The 16584-nt window shown below is 39.5% G+C and overlaps 2 protein-coding genes across 3 annotated transcripts in view; one reads left to right on the top strand and one right to left on the bottom strand.

Annotated features, from left to right (window-relative positions):
• LOC100648875 (synapsin) overlaps window positions 1-5811 on the top strand; it is a 39981-nt gene extending 34170 nt beyond the window's left edge. For both annotated transcript variants that reach the window (XM_048410965.1, XM_048410964.1), the window contains exons 7-10: window positions 1983-2188; window positions 2658-2922; window positions 3309-3555; window positions 3650-5811. In XM_048410965.1, coding sequence (XP_048266922.1) covers window positions 1983-2188; window positions 2658-2922; window positions 3309-3555; window positions 3650-3822 — 891 coding nt within the window. In that variant the 3' untranslated portion in view covers window positions 3823-5811. The remainder of the gene's footprint in view (window positions 1-1982; window positions 2189-2657; window positions 2923-3308; window positions 3556-3649) is intronic.
• Window positions 5812-13949: 8138 nt separating this feature from the next.
• On the bottom strand, window positions 13950-15954 carry LOC100645340 (insulin-like growth factor-binding protein complex acid labile subunit). Its single transcript, XM_003399427.4, has one exon. The coding sequence runs from the start codon at window positions 15122-15124 to the stop codon at window positions 14105-14107; it is 1020 nt and encodes a 339-aa protein (XP_003399475.1). The 5' UTR covers window positions 15125-15954; the 3' UTR covers window positions 13950-14104.
• Window positions 15955-16584: the final 630 nt, after the last annotated feature.

The raw sequence follows: 16584 nt of genomic DNA, 5'->3' as shown, positions 1-16584 counted from the left end.
TACATTAATTAAATTGTGAGATATTAGATAAGATATTTTAATGAAAACGGAATTTGATTTTTTACGTTTCTAAATTTAAAACATGGGCAAAAGTCGATGATGGTGCAGAACGATTAGAAAATCGGACAAACGTTATCGAAAGTGGGTGTGACTCGTCAAATAACCTTGGATGGATTATCACCGAAAATTTCGCAGCAGATATAAACGTTGGTTTCGCGGACATGAACGGCGCATTATTTTTAGTGCGTTCAAGTACGACGAACAAAATCGACGGCGACACCCCTGTGTATGTCTGCCCTCGGAGTCCTCGACAGTCCCCTCGAGCACGATAAATGATTTATCTCCGTGTCCCTCGCCGTTGATCCCCGTCGTTGGTGTTCGTGCCACGGGGGAACGGACACGCGTCCAGCGGTGCTCAGAAAGTCACTTTTGCGACACCCACGTGCCGACATAAACACGTGGATACGATACGGTTTGAGCACTGTCCATCGGAGAATCAGCGCAGCCAGCCTGTGGTGGCCGGACGTACGCCCATGAGACGATTCGTTCAACAACCACTTCCTTTTTCCACGTCGCTTTTAAATAGCTCCGTCATTTAGTTTCCTAAATTGCCATGCGTTTTGTAACTATTAAATATTTCACAAACTAATTTCATAGAAAATTAACGATCCATCAATATTTGAACCATTTGTTTCCACAAATCCTCTCATATGTCCACGAAACAGAAAGTGGAGAAAATTGATAAAATTATATAAGATAAGCATCGATCAAATGCTTTGCTATTATTTCAAAATTATTTCAAAAAAGTTGTAACGTCGAGTTATTTAACTTTGGCCTGAGAACGGCTCATCTCGTAATTTTATTGTACGTCGCGAGTAAAAACAAAAGCTGAACAAGTTTTATATCGTGAAATTTGCAAGGAAGAATTCTGAGGAAAGTAGAAAATATTGAACGATCAACTAAAATTTTAAATTCTGAAAGAGAGAACGCGGTAGATTTGAAAAGAAATAAACTTTGTGTCTATTAAACGTACGAAGAATTTCATGGGAAATGATATAGATCGAAGAATCGATTGACATTCCTCAAGTTGTCCTAAGTTCTGAGAAAAATTAGACGAAGGAGATTAAGGTTCAATTTAAGTGGAGTTATCCACTTAAGCTCGGCTGGCTCCGATTTGTTTCTTTTAACAAGGAATTCCTTGGTTATCTGCGCTAACGGGATAACCAGGAGAGAGCGTTCACATTTTATGTCGCCTTCACCCTTTTTTCCTAACTCGATTACCGTGGAATCGGGTGAAATTTGTGGTTGAAGATCGTAAGCTTCGAGTGAATCTTAATTACCAGGAACGAAACTGGTACGTATGGTTTGCAAACTTCTGACGGCCTTACGTTTCAAAGAAATTATTTCAACATCGAATGAAATACCCATCTCATATCACGCATATTTTTAGCATGCTCCGGTTCGCTCTGGTAAGAAAAATAAATCTCGAGAGGATATGTTTCACGATCCTGGAAGATCGTTCCGAACGAATCGACTGACGGATGCAACGAATACGCAGCATCATCGTTTAATAATCTCTTGCGGCCCACGCGAATATCGTAGACTGTTTAATCAACCGCCTGTATATCGGCTGACTTTGATCTTCATCCATAGATGTCGGTTAATGTATTCGATTATTGAAGACTAGCCCGAGATATTGCTGTAGGCGTCCCTTCGGACTGGTTTCCGTCGATTAGAGCGGAATGCAGAATACGCGTGCATTGTTAATCGATTCTCCACGCAGAAATCTCGATACCACGTTGAAAATGCATCCGAGAAGCATCGAATATATTCAGAATTATAGAATGTTTGAAGTTCAACGTTTGAAGAGTTGTCGTTATGCGACAAGTCGTTTGGTGACGTAGTCGAAGCCAATCGATTCGCGATCGAACACCGTGTACCCATTAATTCTTTCTCTTTTTGAACGTTGATCGTCTTTGCAGGTGAGTGCATCTCGTTATCCGGTTGTGGTGAAACTCGGGCACGCCCACGGTGGAGTGGGAAAAGCCCGTGCCGAGACGAATCAAGAGTTTCTAGATCTCGCCTCTTTGGCTGCTTTGGCGAACACCTATTGCACGTCGGAGCCGTACGTCGACACCAAATACGACGTTCACGTGCAGAAAATAGGCAATAACTATAAGGCGTTCATGTGAGTGCCGCGAAATGTCTGCCAGATCGATCCCGTGATCTGTCGTTGCAAATGTTACCGAGTAGCTTGTCAATGGATACTACGGTTTCCCCACTGTACAAAAATGGAAATTAGAACGCGTAGCTTAACTCTCGGCTGGTAAGGTGAAACGTAAGTTATGTAACGACCAGTGCCGGGATCGTTTCAAATCTATCTATTTTTTTCACATTTTACGTGACTGAATATGTAAGCATATTTATGGTAATACGCATTGTATGACTCACAGAACAATACAGGATCCTGCACATTGTCATTCGATTCTCGAAGCAGGATCAAGAAGTTGTCATGTTACACCTTTCTAAATATATCTTTTTGAACGATCGAAACTTTAATCCATCCTTCTATCAGTCGAGGGTTAACCAACTAGACAATTGCGACAAGAATAGCAACGTATTTAATTAACAACCACGATCGTCGACGTTCCTCTCAGGCGGAAGAGCATAAGCGGAAACTGGAAGTCTAACACCGGTTCGGCGATGTTGGAGCAATTAGCCGTGAGCGAAAGACATCGCACCTGGGTTGATCACGTGGCCCAATTGTTCGGTGGATTGGATATCTGTGCGATCGAGCTGTTGGTCGGGAAGGATGGTCGAGAATACATAATCGAGGTGAATGATAGCGCGCTGTCGTTAATGGGAGACTCACAAGAGGAAGACCGTCGTCACATTGCAGACCTCGTCACCGCGAAAATGCAGGTAAAAAGTGACAATTTAATATACTTAATATAAAATTTAATATACTTAAACTAAACTAATTGGTATGTAAATGTTATAATCAGACTGCGGGTTTGTATATATTTATAGAACATTTTAAATTGCAAAACTGCACAAAATGCACATAGTATGAAAAAGATATACAAAATATCTAAAATAGAGTACTTTCTGCAATAATTGGTAAAGCAATTTTCTGTACAGATTCGATTTTCTTAATCGTATTTTAAAAAATATTAATTTACATAAAAATCCATGGTCTAATTATAATAAATACAATAATGTGTCAATACCACTTTTAGCCACTATAAATCATAAAAATTAATAAGTCGACAAATTTTTATCATATGATGTATTACTTTTTCCAATAGGCATGTTGTCGACCTCCAAGCGTGTTGACGAAAACGACATCCAGAGGATCGATGTCTGGCTCCAGTCAGGCAACGAGTCCTGTAGAAGATCGCACTGTGCCACCAACAGCTCCGCTAGGATCGCATGGAAGCATGGGGTCCATGGCTAGCATAGGAAGCTTAGGTTCTATGGGCTCCACGACAGCAATGGCGGGTGATGTAACTAGTTCTGATAGCCACCATCAACTGCAACGACGCGATTCTCAAGGTTTGTAAGAACTATGAATTTGGTTTACAATTATTGAAGTATAATTGAAACAAGAATAACTAAAACATCGAAATATTTATTTATTTATCTGCAGCATCGCAATCGAGTACAGTGAGCAGCGCTCCATCGGTTGGTCGACGCCAAGAAGATGTTCCAACATCGAGAGTACCTTTCCACAGACAAGGCAGCCAATCTCAGAGCGAAGACACCGAAGACACCATGAAGAACCTTCGGAAAACGTTTGCAGGAATTTTTGGAGACATGTAAATTTTTCGAACGAAAGTGTACTGGAGCAAAGGAGATCATTTTAGGATTATTATCAAATTTAAGTTAGTGAAAAAAAAGTATTTAAAATGTAAATGAATTAGTTAATATTTTTAATGAAACATCGTATTTTTTTATATAGCTTCTTCATTATCAGTCATGTATAGGAGTAATTTTGCAATTATAGGATTTTTGTTAAACAGTTACAAGATGTATTTAAATTAATTTGTCGAATATGAAAATGTACTGGAAAGGAATATATAATATAGTCGATATATTTGTAGATCATCAAGCTCATCTAAATGACGCTCGCGTCCCACACTGGACGCCATATAACAATGTAAATTTTGCTAACGGTCCACGGCGATGTGTATAAACATAAACATAACTTAACTTTTCGTTTTTTATCAGTTCAATAGTTCATCCATTTCTTGCCATTCGATTACGTTGAGCGAAATAAAATATCGTTGGAAATTTATTCTTCTAGAATTCTTGCTAATCGCGTTGCTATTGCTTTGTACTTGATTATTAATCGATATCGCGTATTCAACGCATCGGTTGCTATTCAAATATTAACTACGTATTTTCGATAAGGGGAGGGTAAGTAAAAATTAATGGGGGATTTAAAGAAAGAGTCGTGGTCGTTTATGTATATTAAAAAGTAAAAAAATAAAAAAATCGTAATGTAGATTCTATGTATTCGATGTATTCAGCATTTACATAGTGGCTAGGGAAAATTCTCTCAGGTTAAAATAGTAAAAGAATGAATACTTTTCCAAGTGTCCAGTTATGTTTCGTTACCATCGACGTATCCGTTCTGCATACTCGTCTCGTTTACGGGGAACGCCGCCACTTGGTTTTTCGATTCCAACAGGCAACAGTACCATAGGCCCCTGTCATCTCCTCATCCGACTTTACTTCAGGCGTCCACTTTTTAGGCTTAACTTTCGATTATAGCATTGTCTAAAGGCGAGGGAACGGGAATGATGCGGAATGAAAAGAACAAGAAAGCTGGAGAGAGGAAAAAATGGAAGATGAGTTATAAATTTAAATGGCTGATGGAAGTCCTGCAGTAAAATACATATTTGTAAAATTATTAAAAAGTATTTGTAAGCCGACGTCATTCAAAATGATTGAGGAAAACAAAAAAGAGGAGATTCGGGCATTATACTGAACATTTGGCTAGAGAAGACTTCGGATCGATCGTCCGGCACTCAATGTCGGGCCAATGGAAGAACAAGATCGACCAGTCTGTATCTTAAGCGCACAAATAGTCATTAGGATTTCGAGACACGGGCAGTACTTTGACATCGTGCATGTGAACAACGCAAACGTTTGGTCTAATAAACGGGACTTATGGTGAGGGAGAAATGAAAAAAATTCTTCTGCAGAGTCGCCGGTTCTTGAACAATGATACGTTTCGGCCTGCAAAAAGTGTAATTCCTCGGCCGGCGACCTTTCGATTTGGATTATTCAAAATTCATTGTCTCGAATAGTATTGAGCATCTCGATGTTGAAAACTGTCCTGCATTCCGATAACGAACTGTTTCTTTTTCCTAAATTTTCACGCATTTGTAGGTCATTTGTAAAGGAAAAAAGGATTTGCACAAGGCGACTTGGCACGCTTGCTGAAAATTCATGAAAAAAGAGATGTTCGTTGCTCCGTAGGCTTTAAGAACAATTACCGATGAAATCAAAATGTAATAAACGGGTTTGTGAACTAGGAACGGGAAGCGAAAGGGAAGCGGCCGCTAGTTGCCGCGAGAATGATTAAAAAAAAACATGGGCATTCAGTAAATCGCGATTCTTTGCGATCGTGCAGAAAATCCGAAGCACACCAAGCAACCTTTTGATGATCTGCAAATATAATCGTGTTTGCTTGCCTGAGTTAACTTGATTCTATTGAAGCTCCTTTGATTCAGTACCCGCTGGAGAAGGATCTGGATTTGCGAAGTAAAAACCAATCGACGAAAGCGAGAAGAGAGAACGAAACGTCTTTGTCCAAATTTTTCTTTTTTTTTTTTTATTATTTAATTTGTACTTTACAATTTGTCCAGCTGGATATTCGGTAAATTTTTTTAGCTTTACTGCTAAATAACATGTGGATGGCTATCCCCAGCGGGATACCATCTTCAAGTTTGTCTATTTTATTTCTTTAGTGAGGTCAGTGGAGTGTTTTCTCTTTAGTCTTCTTTTTATGAAAGTTTTGCTCGCTTCAGCAGCTAGCTGGTTTGGATGTGTTGCCGTTCTTCTCTTGTATTTTTTTTGCGTACCTACCGATTTCTTCCTTGACCGTTGGTATTTTTAAGTCTTTGCGTATATCCTCGTTTCTGACATACCATGGGGTGTTGACTATTGTTCTGAGTATCTTCGATTCTAGCGACTCTAGTTTATTTATGTGGTTCATTGCTGCTGTTCCCCATAGTGGTATTTCGTACGCCCAAATTGATTTCATTATCGTTTTGTAAATTTTTAGTTTATTTTCCATGCTGATTTTAGAGTTTCGATTGGTTAGGCAGTATGTTGCTTCCATGTAAGTTGTGTGTCTAAGTGGAGTCCTAGGTATTTAACTTGGCTTGTTCGTGTTATGTGCGTGCCATTCAATTGAATATTTGGTGGTTTCCGTTTTCTTAGTGTAAATGTAATATGGTTGCATTTACTGAGGTTTGCTTTTATTTATTTATTTTGTATCCATTTTTCTATTTTTGTGATATGCTCTTGTAGTAACGTGACTGCTGTTTCTGGATTAGTGTGCCTGACTAGTACAGCCGTGTCGTCCGCGAATATCAGTATTTTGCTGTTGATAGTTATTGGTACGTTGGCCGTGTATAGTATGTATAATATTGGTTCTAAGACGCTTCTTTACGGTACCCCTGCGTTGATGTCTTTAACTTCAGAATATGCGTCCTTTATTTTTACTACAATTGTCCAAATGATCTCAATTTATCTTAGCGTAAGAGCTGATAAATGCATTACGACGAAAGATAGACCTCGTGGTGTCAGCTTTGAAAAGAACTATAATAAGTTCGGCCGTTTAATATTCTGTTCTAATTTAATTTCACATTTCGATTATGCGACTTTTGTCAAAGAGGGACTTCGGAAAATTAATTTTACTTAAACCTACGTTAATTGCAAGAATATAAGGAGATCCCGGGGCATCCCTGTTGAACGTCAGCCTAGCCATCGTGGAGTTTTAGTCGATATATCCGGCACTATCCCGCCGTTCCACGGAAGAGCGGCGGGGTATCTATGACTATTTCCTCACGTATAAAAAAAAAAATGTTGCAAGAATATAAGGAGGTCCCAGTGTACCGCTGGTGAGCGTCAGGCAGGCCACCGTGGAGCTTTAGTCGGTAAGTCCGACACTACCCCGCCGCTTCCCAGAAGAGCGGCAAGGTGTCCATGACGATTTCCTCACATATAAAGAAAAAAGTGTAGTTTGTTCCGTTACATAGCGGTTCGAATACAACCCCGGGGCAACCCTGGCGTTTTTGTCGATAAATCTGACACTGCCCCACCGCTGCACGGAAGAGCGGCGGGGTGTCTATGACTATTCCCTTACGTATAAAAAAAAAGTTGCAAGAATATAGTAGAGGAACGCATAGAATCGTAAAAGGAATGTATTGCCTCCTCTCGTTCTGATTTATTGTCTCCTATTATCAACACATTGCTTTATCGAATTTAGGAATATCAAGTAAATGAACGCAAAGACGTGAACTTGATCAATTCTCTATTGCACGACTAATTGATCGATATTCCTGTGTGTGTATATAGATGTAAATTAATACATTAGTCATTTGTTAGAAGATACATGGTACACGAATTTAAACGATTACAAACGGTTACATAATGTTACAAACGGTTACATAGTGTTACAAATGGTTACATAGTGTCACAAATGGTTACAAACGGTTACGAGTTAATTTCCAAGTAATAGACGTCCAATGGTTTGGTTTTTGAAGTGCCTTGAATACTTAAGTGCCCTTCTTGTCACGTTTCTTGCCCATTCGAAGTAGTCGAAGTGCGTGTCAACGTGCACTTTTTACTATGCACTTAACCATGAGAATCTCTCTGTTGTTTGTACTTTTTATACACTAAACGCGTGCATCATTTTACCTTTCCGCATGATCATCTTTAACGAGCTGCTTATTGATTCATCAGGCACCTCGATACCGTGGATAAGTGCAGGTACACCGTCCAAAGTATGATCAACAGCGAACGAAGACGTTGGTATCACTCGAAACATCAATCGATCGGACAAGCGAACCTATTATCGTTCGTCGATATTTGCGGTAGCTCGATACTACGACTTTATTCTTTTTCGTTCCTCACCGTTCACGATTTAGTGCATTTAGATTCACGTTCTTTCACGCTTAATTCTTATTTAAAAATTATTCATTATTACGATAGGCAATGACACGTAGAGAAAGAAAATAGTCTTAAAGAGTGTTTAGAATGAATAGAACAGTGAGAGAATAGAGCAGAAGCTTCTGGAATTAACGTTATAAAAGGCTGTCTAATTTCGGGATTTAGTTCAAAAACTCTTCGCAACTGAAAAAGTTGTAGTTGCCCGATAAAGTACAAAAATTATCCTCGAGGAACGAAAGCTGCTGCTGAGACTGACTTTCAGAGCTGACGCCACGACGCACGAGAAGAAGCGAAATGCGAAAGCTTGATAGATTTGTTAAGATGGATGCATTCGATCCGATACAGAATCTGTACTGATACGTAGACGCGGTTAAAGATAACGAATATCTCAGGGGTGCAAGTCTAAGCACAAGGTAGGATAGAAAAAGATGAGATAGAAGAGGCAGTTGGGTTCAAGTGTTGTTGCAGCCTAGACGAATTAACGGCATTGACTTCGATACCTACAACGACTAGTCACTTAGCAAGCACGCTTTTTCGGAAAAATCACGGCGATTATCCCTTTAAGGATAGAACTTGCGGAATCGAATCCGCAAAACGATCATCTACATTTGTAACTATTCGAGAGAACTTCTTTATACAACGTTACAGTGTTTTGTACAGATGTGTTAATCGCATATTTGTCGATTTAACGTCAATTCTTACAAGCATATCAATCATTTCGTTGACATTGACAATATTTGCTTGAAACGAGTTAATGTTTAATTTAGTTTTAGTCGTTTAGACTTTTAAATTTACAGATATAATTTGAAAATAATTAGTTATTCGTTAAAATCGAACAGATGATCAAATCAAACAGAACACCAAACAGAACACAGAAATCACATTGTTAGGCATTTCACGCTGCTTGATCTTATAAGAATCTTTGATCGACGACATTGTAATTTGTTCTAGTGCCCGTGTGATGTAGTGAGCAGCACTGTTACATCTTCCCATTAGTTTTAAACGTGTTTATGTGTCCATACTACATTTGATTTCGTCGCAACCACGTGTCAGCTTAATTTGGCACGCTAATAGATTCTTTATTCCATACGAAGACTCGCATCGCTTTGTAAATTCGAGTCTAGTTTAAAAAAAAGCACAGTGCTTTTTTGCGCAAAATTTTCGTCTTTCAATCTCTGTTTCCTTTTTGCCGGAAGTAATAATATTACTACTAGGCTAATCTTACTTAGAATCCTTGCATCACTGTAATACCGTTGTTAGTTAAGATTTACCATTCTTAGAAATACTTTCAAGGTCGTGGAACTAATTTAGATGTCTTGGATTACAACATCGTATAAGGTAAGCTCCAACAGAAAAATAATTAAAAATGAAAAAAAAAAAACGGAAAAAAGAGAACGAGAAGACAGGCCAGGCTCGATGATAACGCAGCGGTAGTGTAATTTTGTGTTACTATCGTTGCTTCGTAGCTTTTTTCATGGTGCTTGAATCACCGTAAGATCATGTGACGAAGCTTCGAAATGCATTCGATCGAATAGCCTAGAGTTACACTGTAGAATATGGCAAGTGACAATTCTAATCATCTCGCCGAGTATCGAAAAATATCGAGCGTTCGATGCAAAAAATCGGGGCCAAATCCTGTCGTGCGCCAGTCGAATTTGCGATCTTAACTCATGGCGTTCGCTGTCAATTTAGTGCCTCGTTACTTTCTCTTCTTTTAGCAATTTTCTTTCTAGTGACTTGGAGTTCAAATCATGTCGCAATATTCTTGTCTATATAGGTTCACTTATGCCTATATTAATATATTCCTTCGGTTGCGAATCGAACAAAAAGTTACGCCACGATCGAATCGTCCCTTTTCCTTACTCGACTTAAATGATGCGTTCACGAACACCAATAATTTTCTTCCATTTTCTTTGTTCCTTATCGATACTTCTCGGATCGTGAAACGAAACACCAAAACACTATACGAGACTAATTACAACGAATATGTGGAAGGGGTGAATATTATCAAGCAACCTTCTCATAGGAGTAGAATTTGGCCGGCTGGACGATATTTCCGGATTTCGCCTCGATCAACGCGAACGTTCGTCCTTCTTATTATAATTAATCAATGTCTATGTGTAACGAAACTTAAGGTAATAATAATAGCTTTAACAATAACAATCGTTAAGGTGAGATTATTATAGTAGGGTAGTTAAGAATACGGTAGGCTCTATATGTAACCGTATGTTACCTTCTTGATTTCAATGAGTGCTAGTCACATGTATTATTCCCGGGGCACTCCTATTAAGCATTAGGTAGGTCACGGTGTGGTTTTAGTCGGTAAGTCCGACACTACCCCGCTGCTTCTCAAAAGAGCTGCGAGGTGTCCATGACTATTTCCTCACGTATAAAAAAAGGAAAAAAAACGTTGCAAGAATATAAGGAGATCCCGGGGCACCCCTGTTGAGCGTCAGGTGTGCCACCGTGGAGTTTTAGTCGGTAAGTCCGACACTACTCTGCCGCTTCCCAGAAGAGCAGTGAGGCATGCATGACTATTTCCTCACGTATAAAAAAAATTCACATGTATTATAATTACTTAACACTCGTATTCTCAACACATGAATATATAAACACGACATATTATATATACACATAACATTATTACATAAACAACATAACATTCTATGTCTATTATTCTAGGAATGTATTAAACGACGTTGTAAAATGTAAGGGTGCTTCAGGTCTAATTAATTGTAAATCGATCAGAATGCTATTGTAACCCGAAAAGAAAAGCGAATACAGTTACAGAAGAAAAAAAGAAGAAAAAGAATGAAAATGGAACGTTCTCGTGCGACTAGCGCTACATTTCGCTCGGGAAATGGACCGGCGCCTCTTATCGTCGATTAATTTATACCGAATCTTCGACTAGAGTCACCGTAGCACAGGACGTACCATTGTTATTGCCGATATTCGATATCAATTGTATGACAATACAAGGTATCACGAGTAGAGTAACGCGCCACGAGCGTTCACCCTTCTCGAACGAGACAAATGTGAGAGAGTAGCAAGTTAGTACCTATTAATCTCGATGTTCTCTTTCGCGGTGCACGTATCCTAGATGCGTCGCGAAATCATTTGGAACATTCCTCTAAGACAGCGCGCGATCCAACTATCGAGATCTTTGCAATTCATTCGTTGATTATTTCACTAAAGAATCGTCGCTTTACTGAACGATCGACCTCGATCGTTGGATCGTGCGTACTGTTCGCGGTCGCCTCGTCGTCGATCGCGTTTGCTCACTTATTTTTCTCCCGTGCTCATAGTCAAGACCGCTTAATATTGATGACGGGTGTTTTAAGCGTGTGATTATAAGATATCAAGTGAACAACGAATCATCGCGGTCGAGTGGGCAGCGATCACGACGCGGCGTCTCGCCGCGATGATCGCTCGAATTGAACACGATTATTACGAGTTCTCCGATCGTACGACCATTTATTACCTTTATCTAACCGCCAAGTATAAGAGAAGAAGGAAAGAAGGAATGTTTAAAAATTAAAAATGCGAGTAAAATGCGAGTTCTATCTGTCATCGTTTTAGCTGTTAAGGATTCATCATCAAAGTAAATGGGGGTAGTTCTAATCCAAGTAAGCGTACCACATAAGTGCAATACATTGAAAAAATACGGGAAAAAATAACAAGTAGTACAATGTATAGGTTTGTGTATAGATACTCAAGGACATATGTAAAGAGGTATCGGTCTTGGGGCACACGTCGAGCGCTCGTTACCGATCCCTGCCCATTGGTTCAACGTTAAAAGGTATTTACGGACGAAAGCCTAACAAGATCGTTCCTCTAAGCTTCTTGAGATACCACGAAAACCTTCTCGACTGTTTTCTATTCACTATCCGTGAGTAATGGAAGTGCAACGGCCCTTTTCACCGAGGGATCTCATGATAACCTGGGGTGGTCGATAGGTAACGAGCACGCCGTTTCATGGAACATCAAGAGAGTCTTCCTCGCGATGGCAAACGACACTCGACGCTCGGTGATCATTTCATGGCCTTAATCAAATTTTCATTAGGGGTCAAGTGTCTTCGTAATCGTGACATCGTGTTTGTCGCGATAAAACGAAAAAAATGTTTATGGCGACGACACGAATGGCAAACGCATACCAAACGGAGCGAAAGGTACTGGTGAATATTATATTAAATTCAGTGTATTTTGCGAACTTCGTTTGCGATACCGACGGGCCGATGTTTTGTGCTAACTTCGTGTAAAATTTCGATCGACGCTTTAACGTGCCCCACGACTCTTATCGTCAACTGATTCGATTGATCTGGAAAGATTTTATACTGATTCTGCGTCGTTCTTTTTTGCGCGTTTCTTCGTACGAAACCGCTGAAAGAGTTTTGATATATGACGCAATTATGGAAAATTTTTCAACGAATGAAACACCGAATAGAGGAATTTTTCGAAAAACAAAGTTACATATGACTGAATAAGAATGAATTAAAGGGGCCACGTGAGGAAGAATAAACTGTCGCGTTTCTGATTATTGTGATTATTTCTGACTATACTGGTTTCATGTCGTACTATCAAACATGGAATATCTTTATGGTGTCTCCGTAAGACGATCGACGTGGCCTGTTAACAAACGAATATGGATATACGTTACAGAGTTTCTTCAACTAGAATCGTGTATTCATCCATTGCATTCCAATAGAAAATAAAGAATATTGCCATATTGGACTGTGAAACGTAGTCAAAAACATTTTCGAAGTCGTCATATAGTTGTTAAGACATTATTTTAAAAGTATTAAAAACTCTTATATATATATATGTGTTGAAGTTATAATTACTTCTATGATAGTCATAGCAGCGTAATGGATGAATGACATGCACTTAAAAATTATAAAATGTCGTAATTACTTCCGAGGTCGAGTAACACAGAATAACTTTCAGGCCCTGATTACTAAATCCTAAATGAAGCTGTAACGAAGACAAACGTTAGTGAAAACAAGTACGTGAACGATAAATCCCAGTAGTCGGGATCATATGAGAAGAAGAACGACTTTCGATTCTGTGCTAGATTTCGGGACACCGTGTAATTCTGCGTAGCCCGACTAGGTTCTCATCGAAATACGATTACTGCGATACGTCAAGCTAAACTGTAACAATAAAAACAAAATAAAATATTATACTTCTGACTGTCGTCAATCTCACAACCTCATCACCAATTAATTTTGAAATATTTTTTAAATATAAAAATTACCAAAATAATTTCTAGATATAAAGACTTGAAGTATCAAATTATACTTTCTTAAATATCAAATATGATTTAATTTTTAGCGCCTTTCAATGCACAAGCTTCACATTTTTTAAATTTATTGGATACATTATGTATAGTACACCATCGATATTAAACTACGATTTACTTTACAAAAGATAGTGTGACCTAAACAAATTGAAAAAAATTATGGTTAAAGAGGATGTGCAAAAAAATTAAACTATGCTTTTATCCAGTTCCGTATTGAGCGAGCAATTACGGTACATGCCACCACGGGCCTGGTTGTCGCTGAAACAAGTATTTCGTGGATAATAAGAGGTGGGCACGGTGTGAATCGTCGGTGCGTACCATCCGTAATCCATCGACGTGCTCCTGTAACAAGGATGCGGAGGCGGACTCTCGTCCTGTCGGTATCCTTTGAACACGCCTGGAAAAACGACTTTTATCGGATAAACTTGTACTTTACCCCTAAATAGATTAATACAGTGTAACGTCTCTGTTTCGTTGTATTAGTATATTTTCCAATACTTTACATAAATCATCGTTAACAAGCATATCCTATATAACTAAAAATTTGTCAAACGACGTTTCGAATACAGATTCGCGTTTCCATATCGAAGCAACACTGTTCACTCTGTAAACCGTATTTTAATGAACTTGAGACTCGATCTCTGTGCACTCGTAGGGCAGCTGATATTCGACGTTGCTGCACTGAAATCGTCCTTGCACTTTGGAAACATTATCAATAGTCGCCCCGGCAATCTTGAAGCCTGGGTCAGTGGTAACGTTCTTCATCTTGACGAAAGCGGACATGTCCACAAAACGGAGTTCGTTGCTGTTCAAGAACAGAAGTAACAAATTATCCAATCCATCGAAAGCGTCCCCCTTCAGCATGACAATTTGATTCCCGTTGAGCCACAGAGAATTTAAGTTTTTCAGATGTCGGAAAATTCCTCCAGACACGTTTTTCAATCGATTTCGTCCCAGGTCTAGTTCGTTGATTTCACCAAGACCACGAAAAACCTCGGGTTGCAGGGACGAAATTTTGTTTCTCGACAGATAGAGGAGATCGATGTGAGGCAGTCCATTAAACGCTCCAATAGGTACCTCCGTGATCCCGTTACAATCCAACGCCAAAGTTTCCAGGTGTCGAAGTCCTCTGAATATGTTTCTCTTCAAGGCAATATTGTTATTTGTGGCATACAATTCACGAAGATCGGCGAGACCCTTCCACATTCCAGGTCGAAACGCAGTAATATTATTGTTATCCAGCAGCAACGTTTCTAGACTGTGCAATTTGGCAAAGGCACCGTCTTCTATCTCGGCTATACTGTTATTCTTCAGATCCAAATACGTCAGTTGGTCCAAACCAACGAAATAGTGTCTAAAAATTGTAGACAACTGGTTATCACGAATGTACAAGGCGGACGAGTTGCTGACTTCGAGAAAAGCGTCCTTGGCTATGTCGATGATCCCAAGACCCTCCAGGTGTAGTTCTATGTCCTCGATCGTCTGCACCGCGTTGACATCCTCGAACGCGACACTGTATAACACGCCGTTGGCCAGACAAACGTAAAGATGGTTATAAACTTGGCAGTCGATTTCCTCCGCGCGAACGTCTTGAGTGGTGACCGATAAGAGGAGATAAACGAGCAAGAGGAAGCACATGGTGTGCTCAGATGCTGGATACGCACTGAACGCGTGGAAGAGCAGAGTTTCGATGTGCAGCCAAGGGAACAAACCGACGGTTACCGTTCGTCAGATACGATTGGACAAATATATCAGCCATACCGTGTACAGTATAACTCGACGATGAAGTTCAGTTCCGCGGAAATTGGATGTTTTATTCATTTTAAACACACGCCCCGCGGTTGTCCGCTTTAACAGTGGCTCTGTGACCGCGGATGATACGGTTACATAGCAACGTTTCATCTTGAAATTCAATTTTATTGAAATCAACGTTTGCACATCGGTCCAAAGTAGCTGTTTCTTCGTAGCTGATATTCAAATTCATAATTTCCACGGAGTTTTAGAGAGATAAGGACCCTTCACGGGAACCCTGCCTGCATTTTTATCGATGCAACGTTATGTGTTCGTTTCGCGTCTATGAAAACTGTTCTTTGTCGCTGTTCTGGAAGCATGGCTGGGATTTCAAAGGACACATTTATTCACCGTCTCCCGCAATCTCGTAATTCGAGGTTTCGCGTCGGGCAAGTTATTTTCCTGCAGGATCGTTTCGCATTGTTCGAGACACCGAGAAACACGACGCTATAGAATTTTGAATCTAGCGTTCACAGTGTTACGCCGATGTTTCGCGAAATGAATATTCGAACCAGAGACGAACGTGTTCTTATTTTAAACAGATAATTTCCAAATGAAAATATTAAAGCGACGTTTTTAATATCCGAGAGCGTCAGATACACGCTTCACTCTTATGGCAAAAGAAACGTATCTGAGAAACATGGACGTTTACAAGTGAACTTGAGCGTAGATATATGTATTTCAAATCATCTTTTTTCTTTTATCGCGAAACGAAGTTAATCTCTTAAACGGAAAATACATGAAGTGACGGAATTGCGTATATTTTAAGCAAGACCTATCTTGTGAAAGGTTCCTGTGACATGTGCAAAAATGTCTGTATTACCGATAAGCTTCGACGAATGTACCGATCGTCAACACTGACTTATTAATAGCAGAACGTTATCGTTTTAGTACGAAGAACTTCTTGTCGTGTAGTCTACCGCGAAATGAGATGTTTTCACGACACGCGAAATCAATCTCCGAACCAATTCAACGAACTTCATAAAACGTTTAAGAGAAACATTTTCGTAAAAGAATAAAATAAGATTAAAAATATCGATTGATGTGTGGAGAACCAATCTGGCTGTACAATTAAGACCATGTCACTTGTTAAATATGAAAAACGTCACGTTAATAAATTATACAAACTTACGTGGGTACATAAATCGTGTTGGAAGATTACAGGTTCGATAAATGTCATCGGTGCGTGGACCGAAAGAAATTTCCTCTCCCTCCGCATCCTCCTTTTTTTCTTTGCATATGCACGGCGTTTCGATCATTTTGGATTATGAGCGGCTCAATCGATTTATGAACGTATCATAATGCTC

The sequence above is a fragment of the Bombus terrestris genome, chromosome 12, assembly GCF_910591885.1.
Source record: "Bombus terrestris chromosome 12, iyBomTerr1.2, whole genome shotgun sequence".
NCBI classification, from domain to species: Eukaryota; Metazoa; Arthropoda; class Insecta; order Hymenoptera; family Apidae; genus Bombus; species Bombus terrestris.
Note: the sequence above shows the minus strand (reverse complement) of the source record. Positions and strands in the feature narration are given on the sequence as shown.

Excerpts from the sequence above, each read along its gene's own strand:
- LOC100645340 (XM_003399427.4), bottom strand. The coding sequence starts at position 15,124 with ATGTGCTTCCTCTTGCTCGTTTATCTCCTCTTATCGGTCACCACTCAA.